The 16,670-nt window shown below is 46.1% G+C and overlaps 1 protein-coding gene across 1 annotated transcript in view; it reads left to right on the forward strand.

Annotated features, from left to right (window-relative positions):
- LOC140119700 (uncharacterized) overlaps window positions 1-15,367 on the forward strand; it is a 58,564-nt gene extending 43,197 nt beyond the window's left edge. The window contains exons 3-4 of the mRNA XM_072139011.1: window positions 9,220-9,299; window positions 14,468-15,367. Coding sequence (XP_071995112.1) covers window positions 9,220-9,299; window positions 14,468-14,536 — 149 coding nt within the window. The 3' untranslated portion in view covers window positions 14,537-15,367. The remainder of the gene's footprint in view (window positions 1-9,219; window positions 9,300-14,467) is intronic.
- Window positions 15,368-16,670: the final 1,303 nt, after the last annotated feature.

Consider the following 16,670-nt stretch of genomic DNA (forward strand, 5'->3'; position numbering starts at 1 on the left):
CTATGTACTGGAGATAACAGGAAAGAGGGGTATTACTGAGTATTATACTCCATGTAGTGGTAGTTACAGGTAAGAGGGGTATTACTGAGTATTATACTCCATGTAGTGGAGATTACAGGTAAGAGGGGTATTACTGGGTGTTTTATCCCATGTAGTGGAGATTACAGGTAAGAGGGGTATTACTGGGTGTTTTATCCCATGTAGTGGAGATTACAGGTAAGAGGGGTATTACTGGGTATTATACCCTATGTACTGGAGATAACAGGAAAGAGGGGTATTACTGGGTGTTATACCCCATGTAGTGGAGATTACAGGTAAGAGGGGTATTACTGGGTATTATACCCCATGTAGTGGAGATTACAGGTAAGAGGGGTATTACTGGGTATTATACCCTATGTACTGGAGATAACAGGAAAGAGGGGTATTACTGGGTATTATACCCCGTGTACTGGAGATTACAGGTAAGAGGGGTATTACTGGGTGTTATACCCCATGTAGTGGAGATTACAGGTAATAGGGGTATTACTGGGTATTATACCACCTGTACTGAAGATTACAGATAAGAGGGGTATTACTGGGTATTATACCCCATGTACTGGAGATTACAGGTAAGAGGGGTATTACTGGGTGTTATACCCCATGTACTGGAGATTACAGGTAAGAGGGGTATTACTGGGTATTATACCACATGTACTGGAGATTACAGGAAAGAGGGGTATTACTGGGTGTTATACCCCATGTACTGGAGATTACAGGAAAGAGGGGTATTACTGGGTGTTATACCCCATGTACTGGAGATTACAGGTAAGAGGGGTATTACTGGGTGTTATACCCCATGTAGTGGAGATTACAGGTAAGAGGGGTATTACTGGGTATTATACCCCATGTAGTGGAGATTACAGGTAAGAGGGGTATTACTGGGTATTATACCACATGTACTGGAGATTACAGGAAAGAGGGGTATTACTGGGTGTTATACCCCATGTACTGGAGATTACAGGTAAGAGGGGTATTACTGGGTGTTATACCCCATGTACTGGAGATTACAGGAAAGAGGGGTATTACTGGGTGTTATACCCCATGTACTGGAGATTACAGGTAAGAGGGGTATTACTGGGTGTTATACCCCATGTAGTGGAGATTACAGGTAAGAGGGCTATTACTGGGTATTATACCCCATGTACTGGAGATTACAGGTAAGAGGGGTATTACTGGGTGTTATACCCCATGTACTGGAGATTACAGGTAAGAGGGGTATTAATGAGTATTATACCCCATGTAGTGGTATTACAGGGAAGAGGGGTATTACTGGGTATTATACCCCCTGTACTGGAGATTACAGGTAAGAGGGGAATTACTGGGTGTTATACTCCATGTACTGTAGATTACACGTAAGAGGGGTATTACTGGGTATTATACCCCATGTACTGGAGATTACAGGTAAGAGGGGTATTACTGGGTATTATACACCATGTAGTGGTGATTACAGTTAAGAGGGGTATTACTGGGTATTATACCCCCTGTACTGGAGATTACACGTAAGAGGGGTATTACTGGGTATTATACCCCATGTAATGGAGATTACAGGTAAGAGGGGTATTACTGGGTATTATACCCCATGTACTGGAGATTACAGGTAAGAGGGGTATTACTGGGTATTATACCCCATGTAGTGGAGATTACAGGTAAGAGGGGTATTACTGGGTATTATACCCCATGTAGTGGAGATTTCAGGTAAGAGGGGTATTACTGGGTATTATACTCCATGTTCTGGTGATTACAGGTAATAGGGGTATTACTGGGTATTATACCCCATGTAGTGGAGATTACAGGTAAGAGGGGTATTACTGGGTATTATACCCCATGTAGTGGAGATTTCAGGTAAGAGGGGTATTACTGGGTATTATACTCCATGTTCTGGTGATTACAGGTAAGAGGGGTATTACTGGGTATTATACCCCGTGTAGTGGAGATTACAGGTAAGAGGGGTATTACTGGGTATTATACCCCATGTACTGTAGATTACAGGTAAGAGGGGTATTACTGGGTATTATACCCCATGTAGTGGAGATTACAGGTAAGAGGGGTATTACTGGGTATTATACCCCATGTAGTGGAGATTACAGGTAAGAGGGGTATTACTGGGTATTATACCCCATGTAGTGGAGATTATAGGTAAGAGGGGTTTAACTGGGTGTTATACCCCATGTACTGGAGATTACAGGTAAGAGGGGTATTACTGGGTATTATACCCCATGTACTGGAGATTACAGGTAAGAGGGGTATTACTGGGTGTTATACCCCATGTACTGGAGATTACAGGTAAGAGGGGTATTAATGAGTATTATACCCCATGTAGTGGTATTACAGGGAAGAGGGGTATTACTGGGTATTATACCCCCTGTACTGGAGATTACAGGTAAGAGGGGAATTACTGGGTGTTATACTCCATGTACTGTAGATTACACGTAAGAGGGGTATTACTGGGTATTATACCCCATGTAGTGGAGATTACAGGTAAGAGGAGTATTACTGGGTATTATACCCCATGTACTGGAGATTACAGGTAAGAGGGGTATTACTGGGTATTATACCCCATGTAGTGGCGATTACAGTTAAGAGGGGTATTACTGGGTATTATACCCCCTGTACTGGAGATTACACGTAAGAGGGGTATTACTGGGTATTATACCCCATGTAATGGAGATTACAGGTAAGAGGGGTATTACTGGGTATTATACCCCATGTACTGGAGATTACAGGTAAGAGGGGTATTACTGGGTGCTATACCCCATGTAGTGGAGATTACAGGTAAGAGGGGTATTACTGGGTATTATACCCTATGTACTGGAGATTACAGGTAAGAGGGGTATTACTGGGTATTATACCCCATGTAGTGGAGATTACAGGTAAGAGGGGTATTACTGGGTATTACACCCCATGTAGTGGAGATTTCAGGTAAGAGGGGTATTACTGGGTATTATACTCCATGTTCTGGTGATTACAGGTAATAGGGGTATTAATGGGTATTATACCCCATGTAGTGGAGATTACAGGTAAGAGGGGTATTACTGGGTATTAAACCCCATGTAGTGGAGATTACAGGTAAGAGGGGTATTACTGGGTGTTATTCCCCATGTTGTGGAGATTACAGGTAACAGGGGTATTACTGGGTATTATACCCCATGTAGTGGTGATTACAGATAAGAGGGGTATTACTGGGTATTATACTCCATGTAGTGGTGATTACAGGTAAGAGGGGTATTACGGGGTATTATACCCCATGTAGTGGTGATTACAGGTAAGAGGGGTATTACTGGGTGTTATACCCCATGTACTGGAGATTACAGGTAAGAGGGGTATTACTGGGTGTTATACCCCATGTAGTGGAGATTACAGGTAAGAGGGGTATTACTGGGTATTATACCCCATGTACTGGAGATTACAGGTAAAAGGGGTATTACTGGGTGTTATACCCCATGTAGTGGAGATTAAAGGTAAGAGGGGTATTACTGGGTATTATACCCCGTGTCCTGGAGATTACAGGTAAGAGGGGTTTTACTGGGTATTATACCCCATGTAATGGAGATTACAGGTAAGAGGGTTATTACTGGGTGTTATACCCCATGTACTGGAGATTACAGGTAAGAGGGGTATTACTGGGTGTTATACCCCATGTAGTGGAGATTACAGGTAAGAGGGGTATTACTGGGTATTATACCCCATGTACTGGAGATTACAGGTAAGAGGGGAATTACTGGGTGTTATACCCCATGTACAGGAGACTACAGGTAAGAGAGGTATTACTTGGTATTATACCCCATGTACTGGAGATTACAGGTAAGAGGGGTATTACTGAGTATTATACCCCATGTAGTGGAGATTACAGGTAAGAGGGGTATTACTGGGTATTATACCCCATGTACTGGAGATTACAGGTAAGAGGGGTATTACTGGGTATTATACCCCATGTACTGGAGATTACAGGTAAGAGGGGTATTACTGGGTATTATACCCCATGTAGTGGAGATTACAGGTAAGAGGGGTATTACTGGGTATTATACCCCATGTACTGGAGATTTCAGGTAAGAGGGGTATTACTGGGTATTATACCCCATGTACTGGAGTATACAGGTAAGAGGGGTATTACTGGGTGTTATACCCCATGTAGTGGTATTACAGGTAAGAGGGGTATTACTGGGTATTATACCCCATGTAGTGGTAGTTACAGGTAAGAGGGGTATTACTGGGTATTACACCCCATGAACTGGAGATTACAGGTAAGAGGGGTATTACTGGGTGTTATACCCCATGTAGTGGAGATTACAGGTAAGAGGGGTATTACTGGGTATTATACCCCATGTACTGGAGATTACAGGTAAGAGGGGTATTACTGGGTATTATACCCCATGTAGTGGAGATTACAGGTAGGAGGGGTATTACTGGGTGTTATACCCCATGTACTGGAGATTACAGGTAAGAGGGGTATTACTGGGTATTATACCCCATGTAGTGGAGATTACAGGTAAGAGGGGTATTACTGGGTGTTATACCCCATGTTGTAGAGATTACAGGTAATAGGGGTATTACGGGGTATTATACCCTATGTACTGGAGATTACAGGTAAGAGGGGTTTTACTGGGTGTTATACCCCATGTACTGGAGATTACAGGAAAGAGGGGCATTACTGGGTGTTATACCCCATGTAGGGGAGATTACAGGTAAGAGGGGTATTACTGGGTATTATACCACATGTACTGGAGATTACAGGAAAGAGGGGTATTACTGGGTGTTATACCCCATGTAGTGGAGATTACAGGTAAGAGGGGTATTACTGGGTATTATACCCCATGTAGTGGAGATTACAGGTAAGAGGGGTATTACTGGGTATTATACCCCATGTAGTGGAGATTACAGGTAAGAGGGGTATTACTGGGTATTATACCCCATGTAGTGGAGATTATAGGTAAGAGGGGTATTACTGGGTGTTATACCCCATGTACTGGAGATTACAGCTAAGAGGGGTATTACTGGGTATTATACCCCATGTACTGGAGATTACAGGTAAGAGGGGTATTACTGGGTGTTATACCCCATGTACTGGAGATTACAGGTAAGAGGGGTATTAATGGGTATTATACCCCATGTAGTGGTATTACAGGGAAGAGGGGTATTACTGGGTATTATACCCCCTGTACTGGAGATTACAGGTAAGAGGGGTATTACTGGGTGTTATACTCCATGTACTGTAGATTACACGTAAGAGGGGTGTTACTGGGTATTATACCCCATGTAGTGGAGATTACAGGTAAGAGGAGTATTACTGGGTATTATACCCCATGTACTGGAGATTACAGGTAAGAGGGGTATTACTGGGTATTATACACCATGTAGTGGCGATTACAGGTAAGAGGGGTATTACTGGGTATTATACCCCCTGTACTGGAGATTACACGTAAGAGGGGTATTACTGGGTATTATACCCCATGTAATGGAGATTACAGGTAAGAGGGGTATTACTGGGTATTATACCCCATGTAGTGGAGATTACAGGTAAGAGGGGTATTACTGGGTATTATACCCCCTGTACTGGAGATTACACATAAGAGGGGTATTACTGGGTATTATACCCCATGTAATGGAGATTACAGGTAAGAGGGGTATTTCTGGGTATTATACCCCATGTACTGGAGATTACAGGTAAGAGGGGTATTACTGGGTATTATACCCCATATAGTGGAGATTACAGGTAAGAGGGGTATTACTGGGTATTATACCCCATGTAGTGGAGATTACAGGTAAGAGGGGTATTACTGGGTGTTATACCCAATGTAGTGGAGATTACAGGTAAGAGGGGTATTACTGGGTATTATACTCCATGTACTGGAGATTACAGGTAATAGGGGTATTACAGGGTATTATCCAACATTTGGTGGAGATTACAGGTAAGAGGGGTATTACTGGGTATTATACCCCATGTACTGGAGATTACAGGTAAGAGGGGTATTACTGGGTATTATACCCCATGTAGTGGAGATTACAGGTAAGAGGGGTATTACTGGGTGTTATACCCCATGTAGTGGAGATTACAGGTAAGAGGGGTATTACTGGGTATTATACTCCATGTTCTGGTGATTACAGGTAATAGGGGGTATTACTGGGTATTATCCAACATTTGGTGGAAATTACAGGTAAGAGGGGTATTACTGGGTATTATACCCCATGTAGTGGAGATTACAGGTAAGAGGGGTATTACTGGGTATTATACCCCATGTAGTGGAGATTACAGGTAAGAGGGGTATTACTGGGTGTTATACCCCATGTAGTGGAGATTACAGGTAAGAGGGGTATTACTGGGTATTATACCCCATGTAGTGGAGATTACAGGTAAGAGGGGTATTACTGGGTATTATACCCCATGTAGTGGAGATTTCAGGTAAGAGGGGTATTACTGGGTGTTATACCCCATGTAGTGGAGATTACAGGTAAGAGGGGTATTACTGGGTATTATACTCCATGTACTGGAGATTAAAGGTAATAGGGGTATTACTGGGTATTATCCAACATTTGGTGGAGATTACAGGTAAGAGGGGTATTACTGGGTATTATACCCCATGTAGTGGAGATTACAGGTAAGAGGGGTATTACTGGGTATTATACCCCATGTTGTGGAGATTACAGGTAACAGGGGTATTACTGGGTATTATACCCCATGTACTGGAGATTACAGGTAAGAGGGGTATTACTGGGTATTATACTGCATGTAGTGGTGATTACAGGTAATAGGGGTATTACTGGATATTATACCCCATGTAGTGGAGATTAAAGGTAAGAGGGGTATTACTGGGTGTTATATCCCATGTACTGGAGATTACAGGTAAAAGGGGTATTACTGGGTGTTATACCCCATGTACTGGAGATTACAGGTAAGAGGGGTATTACTGGGTGTTATACCCCATGTAGTGGAGATTACAGGTAAGAGGGATATTACTGGGTATTATCCCCCAAGTAGTGGTGATTACAGGTAAGAGGGGTATTACTGGGTATTATACCCCATGTACTGGAGATTACAGGTAAGAGGGGTATTACTGGGTATTATACACCATGTAGTGGAGATTACAGGTAAGAGGGGTATTACTGGGTGTTATACCCCATGTACTGGAGATTACAGGTATGAGGGGTATTACTGGGTATTATACCCCATGTACTGGAGATTACAGGTAAGAGGGGTATTACTGGGTGTTATACCCCATGTACTGGAGATTACAGGTAAGAGGGGTATTACTGGGTGTTATACCCCATGTAGTGGAGATTACAGGTAAGAGGGGTATTACTGGGTATTACACCCCATGTACTGGAGATTACAGGTAAGAGGGGTATTACTGGGTATTTTACCCCATGTACTGGAGATTACAGGTAAGAGGGGTATTACTGGGTGATTTACCCCATGTACTGGAGATTACAGGTAAGAGGGGTATTACTGGGTATTACACCCCATGTACTGGAGATTACAGGTAAGAGGGGTATTACTGGGTATTATACCCCATGTAGTGGAGATTACAGGTAAGAGGGGTATTACTGGGTATTATACCCCATGTAGTGGAGATTACAGGTAAGAGGGGTATTACTGGGTGTTATACCCCATGTAGTGGAGATTACAGGTAAGAGGGGTATTACTGGGTGTTATACCCCATGTACTGGAGATTACAGGTAAGAGGGGTATTACTGGGTGATATACCCCATGTACTGGAGATTACAGGTAAGAGGGGTATTACTGGGTATTATACCCCATGTACTGGAGATTACAGGTAAGAGGGGTATTACTGGGTATTATACTCCATGTACTGGAGATTACAGGTAAGAGGGGTATTACTGGGTGTTATACCCCATGTAGTGGAGATTACAGGTAAGAGGGGTATTACTGGGTGTTATACCCCATGTACTGGAGATTACAGGTAAGAGGGGTATTACTGGGTGTTATACCCCATGTACTGGAGATTACAGGTAAGAGGGGTATTACTGGGTATTATACCCCATGTAGTGGTGATTACAGGTAAGGGGGGTATTACTGGGTATTATACCCCATGTAGTGGAGATTACAGGTAAGAGGGGTATTACTGGGTGTTATACCCCATGTAGTGGAGATTACAGGTAAGAGGGGTATTACTGGGTGTTATACCCCATGTACTGGTGATTACAGGTAAGAGGGGTATAACTGGGTATTATACCCCATGTAGTGGTGATTACAGGTAGGGGGGGTATTACTGGGTATTATACTCCATGTTCTGGTGATTACAGGTAAGAGGGGTATTACTGGGTGTTATACCCCATGTACTGGAGATTACAGGTAAGAGGGGTATTACTGGGTGTTATACCCCATGTACTGGAGATTACAGGTAAGAGGGGTATTACTGGGTATTATACCCCATGTACTGGAGATTACAGGTAAGAGGGGTATTACTGGGTGTTATACCCCATGTACTGGAGATTACAGGAAAGAGGGGTATTACTGGGTGTTATACCCCATGTACTGGAGATTACAGGTAAGAGGGGTATTACTGTGTATTATACCCCATGTAGTGGAGATTACAGGTAAGAGGGGTATTACTGGGTGTTATACCCCATGTACTGGAGATTACAAGTAAGAGGGGTATTACTGGGTGTTATACCCCATGTACTGGAGATTACAGGTAAGAGAGGTATTACTGGGTGTTATACCCCATGTACTGGAGATTACAGGTAAGAGGGGTATTACTGTGTATTATACCCCATGTAGTGGAGATTACAGGTAAGAGGGGTATTACTGGGTGTTATACCCCATGTACTGGAGATTACAGGTAAGAGGGGTATTACTGGGTGTTATACCCCATGTACTGGAGATTACAGGTAAGAGGGGTATTACTGGGTGTTATACCCCATGTACTGGAGATTACAGGTAAGAGGGGTATTACTGGGTATTATACCCCATGTAGTGGAGATTACAGGTAAGAGGGGTATTACTGGGTGTTATACCCCATGTACTGGAGATTACAGGTAAGAGGGGTATTACTGGGTGTTATACCCCATGTAGTGGTGATTACAGGTAAGAGGGGTATTACTGGGTATTATACCCCATGTACTGGAGATTACAGGTAAGAGGGGTATTACTGGGGTATATATATATATATATATATATATATATATATTGTACATCTCCTCGTTGTCTTTGTCTTCTTGCAGCCTCCGGATCTTCTCTCCAGTTCTTGGTTTATGTTGCTCTTCCTGTTCTTGCAGTGAAGGTTATTTTCCTCTTGTTCCTGGTGAGTAATATTCTTCCTCCTTTGGGTTCCCTCGGATCCTCTCTCGGTTGAGCTTCCTCCTGCTGTCAGGTTCTCCCATCACTGGAGAAGATCCCGGCTATGGCTGCTGAGTGTCCTTCCCTCTCCTGGTGCCTGGATCTAGTCCCATCTTCTAGGATGTTCTCCAGAACTTCCTACTGAACAGATAGAAGAGGAAAGGAGAAGCCTCCACAGACCGTCATCCTGAGGCTCCTCACAATAACAACTCTGTCCTGTGCTAGAAACATGGGGTCAGGGGGCAAATGTGGCATCTTAGGGTTCCCCTGGTTATCATCCTGAGCCTTCCATCCAGAGGTACAGACATCGCTGTAGGGCGACCCCAGGTCATGGCCCCTAGAATTGCTCCATCCACATGGATTCACCCTGTATATTGGTGTTAGAGCGCCCCCCATCACAGGTTCATACAATTACATTTCCTACATTCACCCTCGAGGAGAAGGGGCCTGCACCGGGCTCTGCAGTAGGCCCCCTGATATCAGAGTGCTCCAGGGGCCATCATCTGGAGGTTGGTGAAGCTCTCGCCTTGGTTTTACCATTTGTCACTGTCCCCTGGTGCTCAGGTCCGGATCTTGGAGATACTATGGGTGTTATGTGCACCGCAGTCTGGACATGTCTGTCATACCCCAGACATTATCTCCTTCCCCCATGGTCTGCAGGGTCTTCACACAATCTGTATATTTCCTGTCTCCAGCAATGGTGGCAACGCCAGATCAGGAAGAGCGGGTACAGACAACGTGAAGAGCGAGGGGCCTAATGGAGGACACTGCTGGAGGTAGGAGACCACCACTGATGTAGGAGGCCACCACTGATGTAGGAGGCCACCACTGATATAGGAGGCCACCACTGATGTAGGAGGCCACCACTGATGCAGGAGGCCACCACTGATGTAGGAGGCCACCACTGATGTAGGAGGCCACCACTGATGCAGGAGGCCACCACTGATGTAGGAGGCCACCACTGATGCAGGAGGCCACCACTGATGCAGGAGGCCACCACTGATGCAGGAGGCCACCACTGATATAGGAGGCCACCACTGATGTAGGAGGCCACCACTGATGCAGGAGGCCACCACTGATGCAGGAGGCCACCACTGATGTAGGAGGCCACCACTGATGTAGGAGGCCACCACTGATGCAGGAGGCCACCACTGATGTAGGAGGCCACCACTGATGTAGGAGGCCACCACTGATGCAGGAGGCCACCACTGATGTAGGAGGCCACCACTGATATAGGAGGCCACCACTGATGTAGGAGGCCACCACTGATGCAGGAGGCCACCACTGATATAGGAGGCCACCACTGATGTAGGAGGCCACCACTGATATAGGAGGCCACCACTGATGCAGGAGGCCACCACTGATGCAGGAGGCCACCACTGATGTAGGAGGCCACCACTGATGTAGGAGGCCACCACTGATGCAGGAGGCCACCACTGATGTAGGAGGCCACCACTGATGTAGGAGGCCACCACTGATGCAGGAGGCCACCACTGATGTAGGAGGCCACCACTGATGCAGGAGGCCACCACTGATGCGGGAGGCCACCACTGATGCAGGAGGCCACCACTGATGTAGGAGGCCACCACTGATGTAGGAGGCCACCACTGATGTAGGAGGCCACCTCTCTGCTCTGTGTATTCTGCATGTTCTCTCACTGTCCTCACATGTTTCTATCCGTTGTCTGGGGCTGCCCCATGCACTGACCTGGAGGAGGGAATGTGGTGGAGGTAAGTCCCTGATGCTGAGGAGAAGAAGAGCCTCGTCGGTGCCTTGTTGTGGTGGAGGAGAGGACAGTCACCCGTGTGCTCGTGCCTTGGTGATGGGAAACGTCTCTGTATGTGGTTGGTGGCATTACACCAAGGTGCAGACACAAGGTAGAGGTGACAATCAGACCAGGGACACAGTGGTGGTGGGGGGCTGTGGTGGTGACATGCAGGGCCGTATTATGGGTGGTGGAGGACCCTGGGCGCAAAATGGTGGTGGCCCTCCCCACTATTGTTGCTAGTAATAAAAATATCCAGTCCCCCTATAATATATACAGCCACCCTATAATAACTATATACAACCCCCCCATAATAACTATATACAGCCTCCTTAGTAACTATATACAGCCTCATATTATAACTATATACAGCCCTAGGCAAATTAATCAAATTGAACTCACCTTCCTCTGTTCTCCTGATGCGCGTGACTTCCTCCTTTTGGCACTGGCAGCGCAGCGGCAGGGCACCACTGTCTTGGTACAGGTCCGATGGTCTATGGCAGAGCAGGGAAATTATTGTTCCACTTCATAGATTAAAGTCTATGGGGTACCGGCCGGGGAGCCGGACCCATATATAATGTGGGCGATTCCGGCGGCCATGCAATCACCTGAATCGCCCACATTTGGTGGGGGCTTCTTTAAGTACCAAGTGGTGGGGGCTCCGGGGCACGCACCCAGGGTGCCCCCCCCTTATAATCCGGCCCTGGTGATACGTGAAGCACAAACAGAAAACTGACCCTCAGTAGAGACCAACATCCAGAAATTAAAAATGACTCCTAAAAAAAACTACTCATTGTAATATAAGCCCAGCTCTTTATCACCTGCAGAGTCCAGTGTAAGCCGTGAGAATGGGCACAGCGGCCCGGGTATACTGGCACTAGACTGGGCATAGGGCACAGATCACGGGATCTGCATGTTATAAGTTCTATTTTGTGTACATGTATGTGATCTGAAGCTAACCCTGTGCATTATGTGTGCTAGAACCCTGCCCATACATAATCTACATGCTCTAGAACCCTGCCCATACATCATCTACATGCTCTAGAACCCTGCCCATACATCATCTACATGCTCTAGAACCCTGCCCATACATCATCTACATGCTCTAGAACCCTGCCCATACATCATCTGCATGCTCTAGAACCCTGGCCATACATCATCTACATGCTCTAGAACCCTGCCCATACATCCTCTACATGCTCTAGAACCCTGGTCATACATCCTCTGCATGCTCTAGAACCCTGGCCATACATCCTCTGCATGCTCTAGAACCCTGGCCATACATCCTCTACAAGCTCTAGAACCCTGCTCATACATCCTCTACAAGCTCTAGAACCCTGGCCATACATCATCTACATGCTCTAGAACCCTGCCCATACATCATCTACAAGCTCTAGAACCCTGGCCATACATCCTCTACATGCTCTAGAACCCTGGCCATGCATCATCTACATGCTCTAGAACCCTGCCCATACATCCTCTACAAGCTCTAGAACCCTGGCCATACATCCTCTACATGCTCTAGAACCCTGGCCATACATCATCTACATGCTCTAGAACCCTGCCCATACATCATCTACATGCTCTAGAACCCTGCCCATACATCATCTACATGCTCTAGAATCCTGGCCATACATCCTCTGCATGCTCTAGAACCCTGGCCATACATCATCTACATGCTCTAGAACCCTGCCCATACATCCTCTGCATGCTCTAGAACCCTGGGAATACATCCTCTGCATGCTCTAGAACCCTGGCCATACATCCTCTACTTGCTCTAGAACCCTGGTCTTACATCCTCTGCATGCTCTAGAACCCTGGCCATACATCCTCTGCTTGCTCTAGAACCCTGCCCGTACATCCTCTTCATGCTCTAGAACCCTGCCCATACACCATCTTCATGCTCTAGAACCCTGCCCATACATCATCTACATGTTCTAGAACCCTGCCTATACATCATCTTCATGCTCTAGAACCCTGGCCATACATCATCTACATGCTCTAGAACCCTGCCTATACATCATCTTCATGCTCTAGAACCCTGCCCATGCATCATGTACATGCTCTAGATCCCTCCTGTCTCATAAATGTGCTCTGAGTCTATCTCTGTGCTTAATGTGTGATCCGGATTTCCTGGCGTTTTTTTTTTTTTTTTGCAGTGAGAGATTTTGTAGATTCTTGATATTTTGGAGGAGATCTCCCAGGATTGATAGGGGGCTGTAGGCAGTCCCCGGGTTACATGCAAAATAGGGACCGGAGGCTTGTACTTAAGTTGAATTTTTTTAGTTTTGTATGGCATAGGATAAGATGTATTTAGAAGAGCCCACGGATCGCTGGTAACTAAGGAAGTATTAGCTGGTGCGATCTCACGCTTCCTTAGTTACCTTGGTTGTTCGTATCTCGGAACGCTGTAAGTCAGGGACTGCCTGTATTCCCCCTATAGATACTATGACTCCAGGTGCACAGCTCCCATAGGCCTCTATGGTTCAAGTGTATGTGGGATTGTCAGGATCACAGAATTAGGTTCAGGACGGGAGATATCGGGTTACACTGGACCTTCCTCTGACTGCTCTCCGCCCTCCAGAACCTGAGTGATTTTACCTTCCACCACTCGCCATGTATAAGGGCGTCGGGACACTTTGCATAGATTCGGCCCAAATACAATATTACACTCACTAGTTCAGCAATCACTTCAGGTAACGGAGTTATGGAGTCATTAGAATGTATAAGTTTAATAATTTAATATCAAAAAGGGCAGCGCTTCCAACCAGAATGAGTTATCAAACAAAAGGGTAAGATGAAAGAAGGATATGAGGTAATAATTACCAATATACATCTATTAATATTTCGCTTTCCTGATATGTAAAGTGACTTCTCCTGTCTTTTACCTCTTTTAGCCAGAGATTCCTGACCATAAAATGGAGGGTCATGTGATCTCTATCTGTCCATCAGCAATCGCCCTGCCCGGACCTGTCCATCAGCAATCGCCCTGCCCGCGATTGCTCATGGACAGATAGAGATCACATGACCCTCCATCTGCGGCCATTTTATGGTCAGGAATCTCCGGCTGATGAGGTGAAAGACCGGAGGCTTCACTTTACATATCAGGAAAGCGAATCAGGACTAGTAATAGATGGATATAGGTAAATCACCTCATATCCTGCTCCCTCCCCCCCAACACTTACACAGACATTACAAGAAACATGAGGTGAAGTGACCCGCCCCTTTAAGATATGTGGGCGACGTGTTGCTACTGCGGAGGTAATGATCATGCGATTTGTACAATATCTGAATGAATCCGGTTTTACTGCAGAATATAATGAAAATATTGAACGTTATTTACACTCCCCAATAATCTCATCCTACAGATAACACGAGGAAAGACTCAACTCATTCACCGCAAACAGTCAGAGGCTTCACAACAAGTCCATTTATAGGAGCGAAGAACAGGATATAATATAATATACAGAGAGAAACAATTATAGGAAATGTGCACAAAAAGTTACAAAGAAGAAGAAATAAGAGAAGAGGGAGAAGAGAAACATAGAAAAGAGAATAAAGACGGCCGGAGATTCATATCCACATGTGATAGAAAAGATAACTGGATAAAAAGACAATAAAAAATATGTGACATCTTTTTAACCCCTTCGCCTCAAACCAATTTATTGTTTTTGCGTTTCCATTTTTCACTCCTCACTAGAGATGGGCGAATCGGTTTCACTAGGTCATCCAATTCCTCAAATATAACATCTGACAACCTCAGCCAAGAGTCCGTGGGTTCCTCAGATACAACAATTAGTTGGCATGGCCCACGGGCAGGTCAGTGGCCCTCACCTGTCCTCAACCAGGCTCTGTCCTGTTCCTTTCCTGCAACCAGAGAGCTACTAGGTGGTCTGGGCTCAGCGCCACTACTCAGTTAGGACGAAGTGATTGAGGACAGTGAGCAGCTGCTTGGCAGTGAAGAGGTGGGGCAGAAATCCGCTGCTTCCTGCAGTAGGCAGACTGTGCATACTGACACCGGTGAGGAGAGTAGCAGTGACCGGGAAACGCAAATTGACGATGATGTAGCCGATAGCACTTGGGAGCCGGGTGTAACAGGGGATCCATCATATCAGGCGAAGAGAGTGTCAGCTTGCGCGTCGCAAGTCGCTACTGTGGCCGTGAGTCAGCAGGGTGGCAGCAGTGCGAGGACGAGAGCCAAACGTCTGCCGGGTACAAATCCTGATTTGCATGTCCAAGTAAGCAGTGGCACAGGGGCTCAGCGAGGCAGCGGCGGTAGTAGTCTTTCAGTGCAGAGCGTTGGCGGTAAAATTAGTTTTTTAGCAGTTTTTTGTTAAGACACCAGAGGAGCCGAGCGTGGGTATATGTCGTATCTGCGGGCAGAAAGTGAAGCGTGGCCAGGGAACTAACGTTGGCACCACAGCCCTACGTCAACACGTGCAGCGTCACCATCCTATGGCCTGGAAGAAACGTGGAACAGATGTGGAGGTCCATCTTGCCACCGCAGCAGAACCTAGTGGCACATATGCCATTTCAGCTCGTCAAGGCTCCAGCACCTACGCATGGTGCCAGCAGTCGTTGAAAGAGGCGATTACAAAGAGACAACTCTATGCGTCCAGCCATCCTAAGGTGCAGAAGCTGATCGTGCTCTTGTCAATGTTGTTGGTACTGCAGTCTCTCCCTTTCCAAGTCGTGGACTCTGCACCCTGCAGAGAACTAATGGCTTGTGCCTAACTGAGGTGGAGAGCTCCAAGCCACCATTTTTTTTTTCCCAAAAAGGCAGTGCCAGCCCTTCACCAATATGTAGAACTGAAGGTGGGCCAGTCCTTGAGCTTATCAGTTTCTTCCAAGGTGCACAGCAGCGCGGACGTGTGGAGCTGTAATTATGGTCAGGGCCAGTACGTGTCCTTTACAGCCCACTGGGTGAATGTGCTTCCCGACCAGCCACACCAACAACTTCCACAGGAGACGGCGCTGTCTCCTCCATGTTGTCAAACTGCTGCTCCTGCGCCAGTGTCTGCCTCCTTCTCCACCACCACCTCAGCCTCCACAAGTGCTGCCCCATCATACCACATGTGCAGGGCACAGCGGTGTCACGCAGTTCTACACCTGGTTTGCCTGGGCGAACAAAGTCACACAGGAGAGGAACTGCTCCGCGCCATGCAAGAAGAAATCAATGTGTGGCTTTCTCTGAGACAACTGAAAATCGGAACCATGGTGACAGACAATGTTGTCAACAAGTTCCTGAAGTCTTCCACCCATCTGCAAGACATTCTAAAAATGGCCAGGACACTGTGCATGCACTTCAGCCATTCTTACAAAGCCAAGCACACCCTCCTCGAGTTGCAGCGTCAGTGCGGCGGGGGACATCGTTACCCAAGGAGAACCCGCTTGTCCACCCGTAATGTGGAGAGACTGACCTTTGTCCAGATGAATCAGGCTTGGATCGACCAGGATTTCAACTCATCAATGCCTAATGCATCAGATTAGATCAGCCATGACGCCTCCTCCAAACATTGAGAAATGAGTCTGGATTCTAACTACCTGCCTCCGGCAATATTCTGATGCTGC

The sequence above is a fragment of the Engystomops pustulosus genome, chromosome 2 (genome assembly GCF_040894005.1).
Source record: "Engystomops pustulosus chromosome 2, aEngPut4.maternal, whole genome shotgun sequence".
NCBI lineage: Eukaryota > Metazoa > Chordata > Amphibia > Anura > Leptodactylidae > Engystomops > Engystomops pustulosus.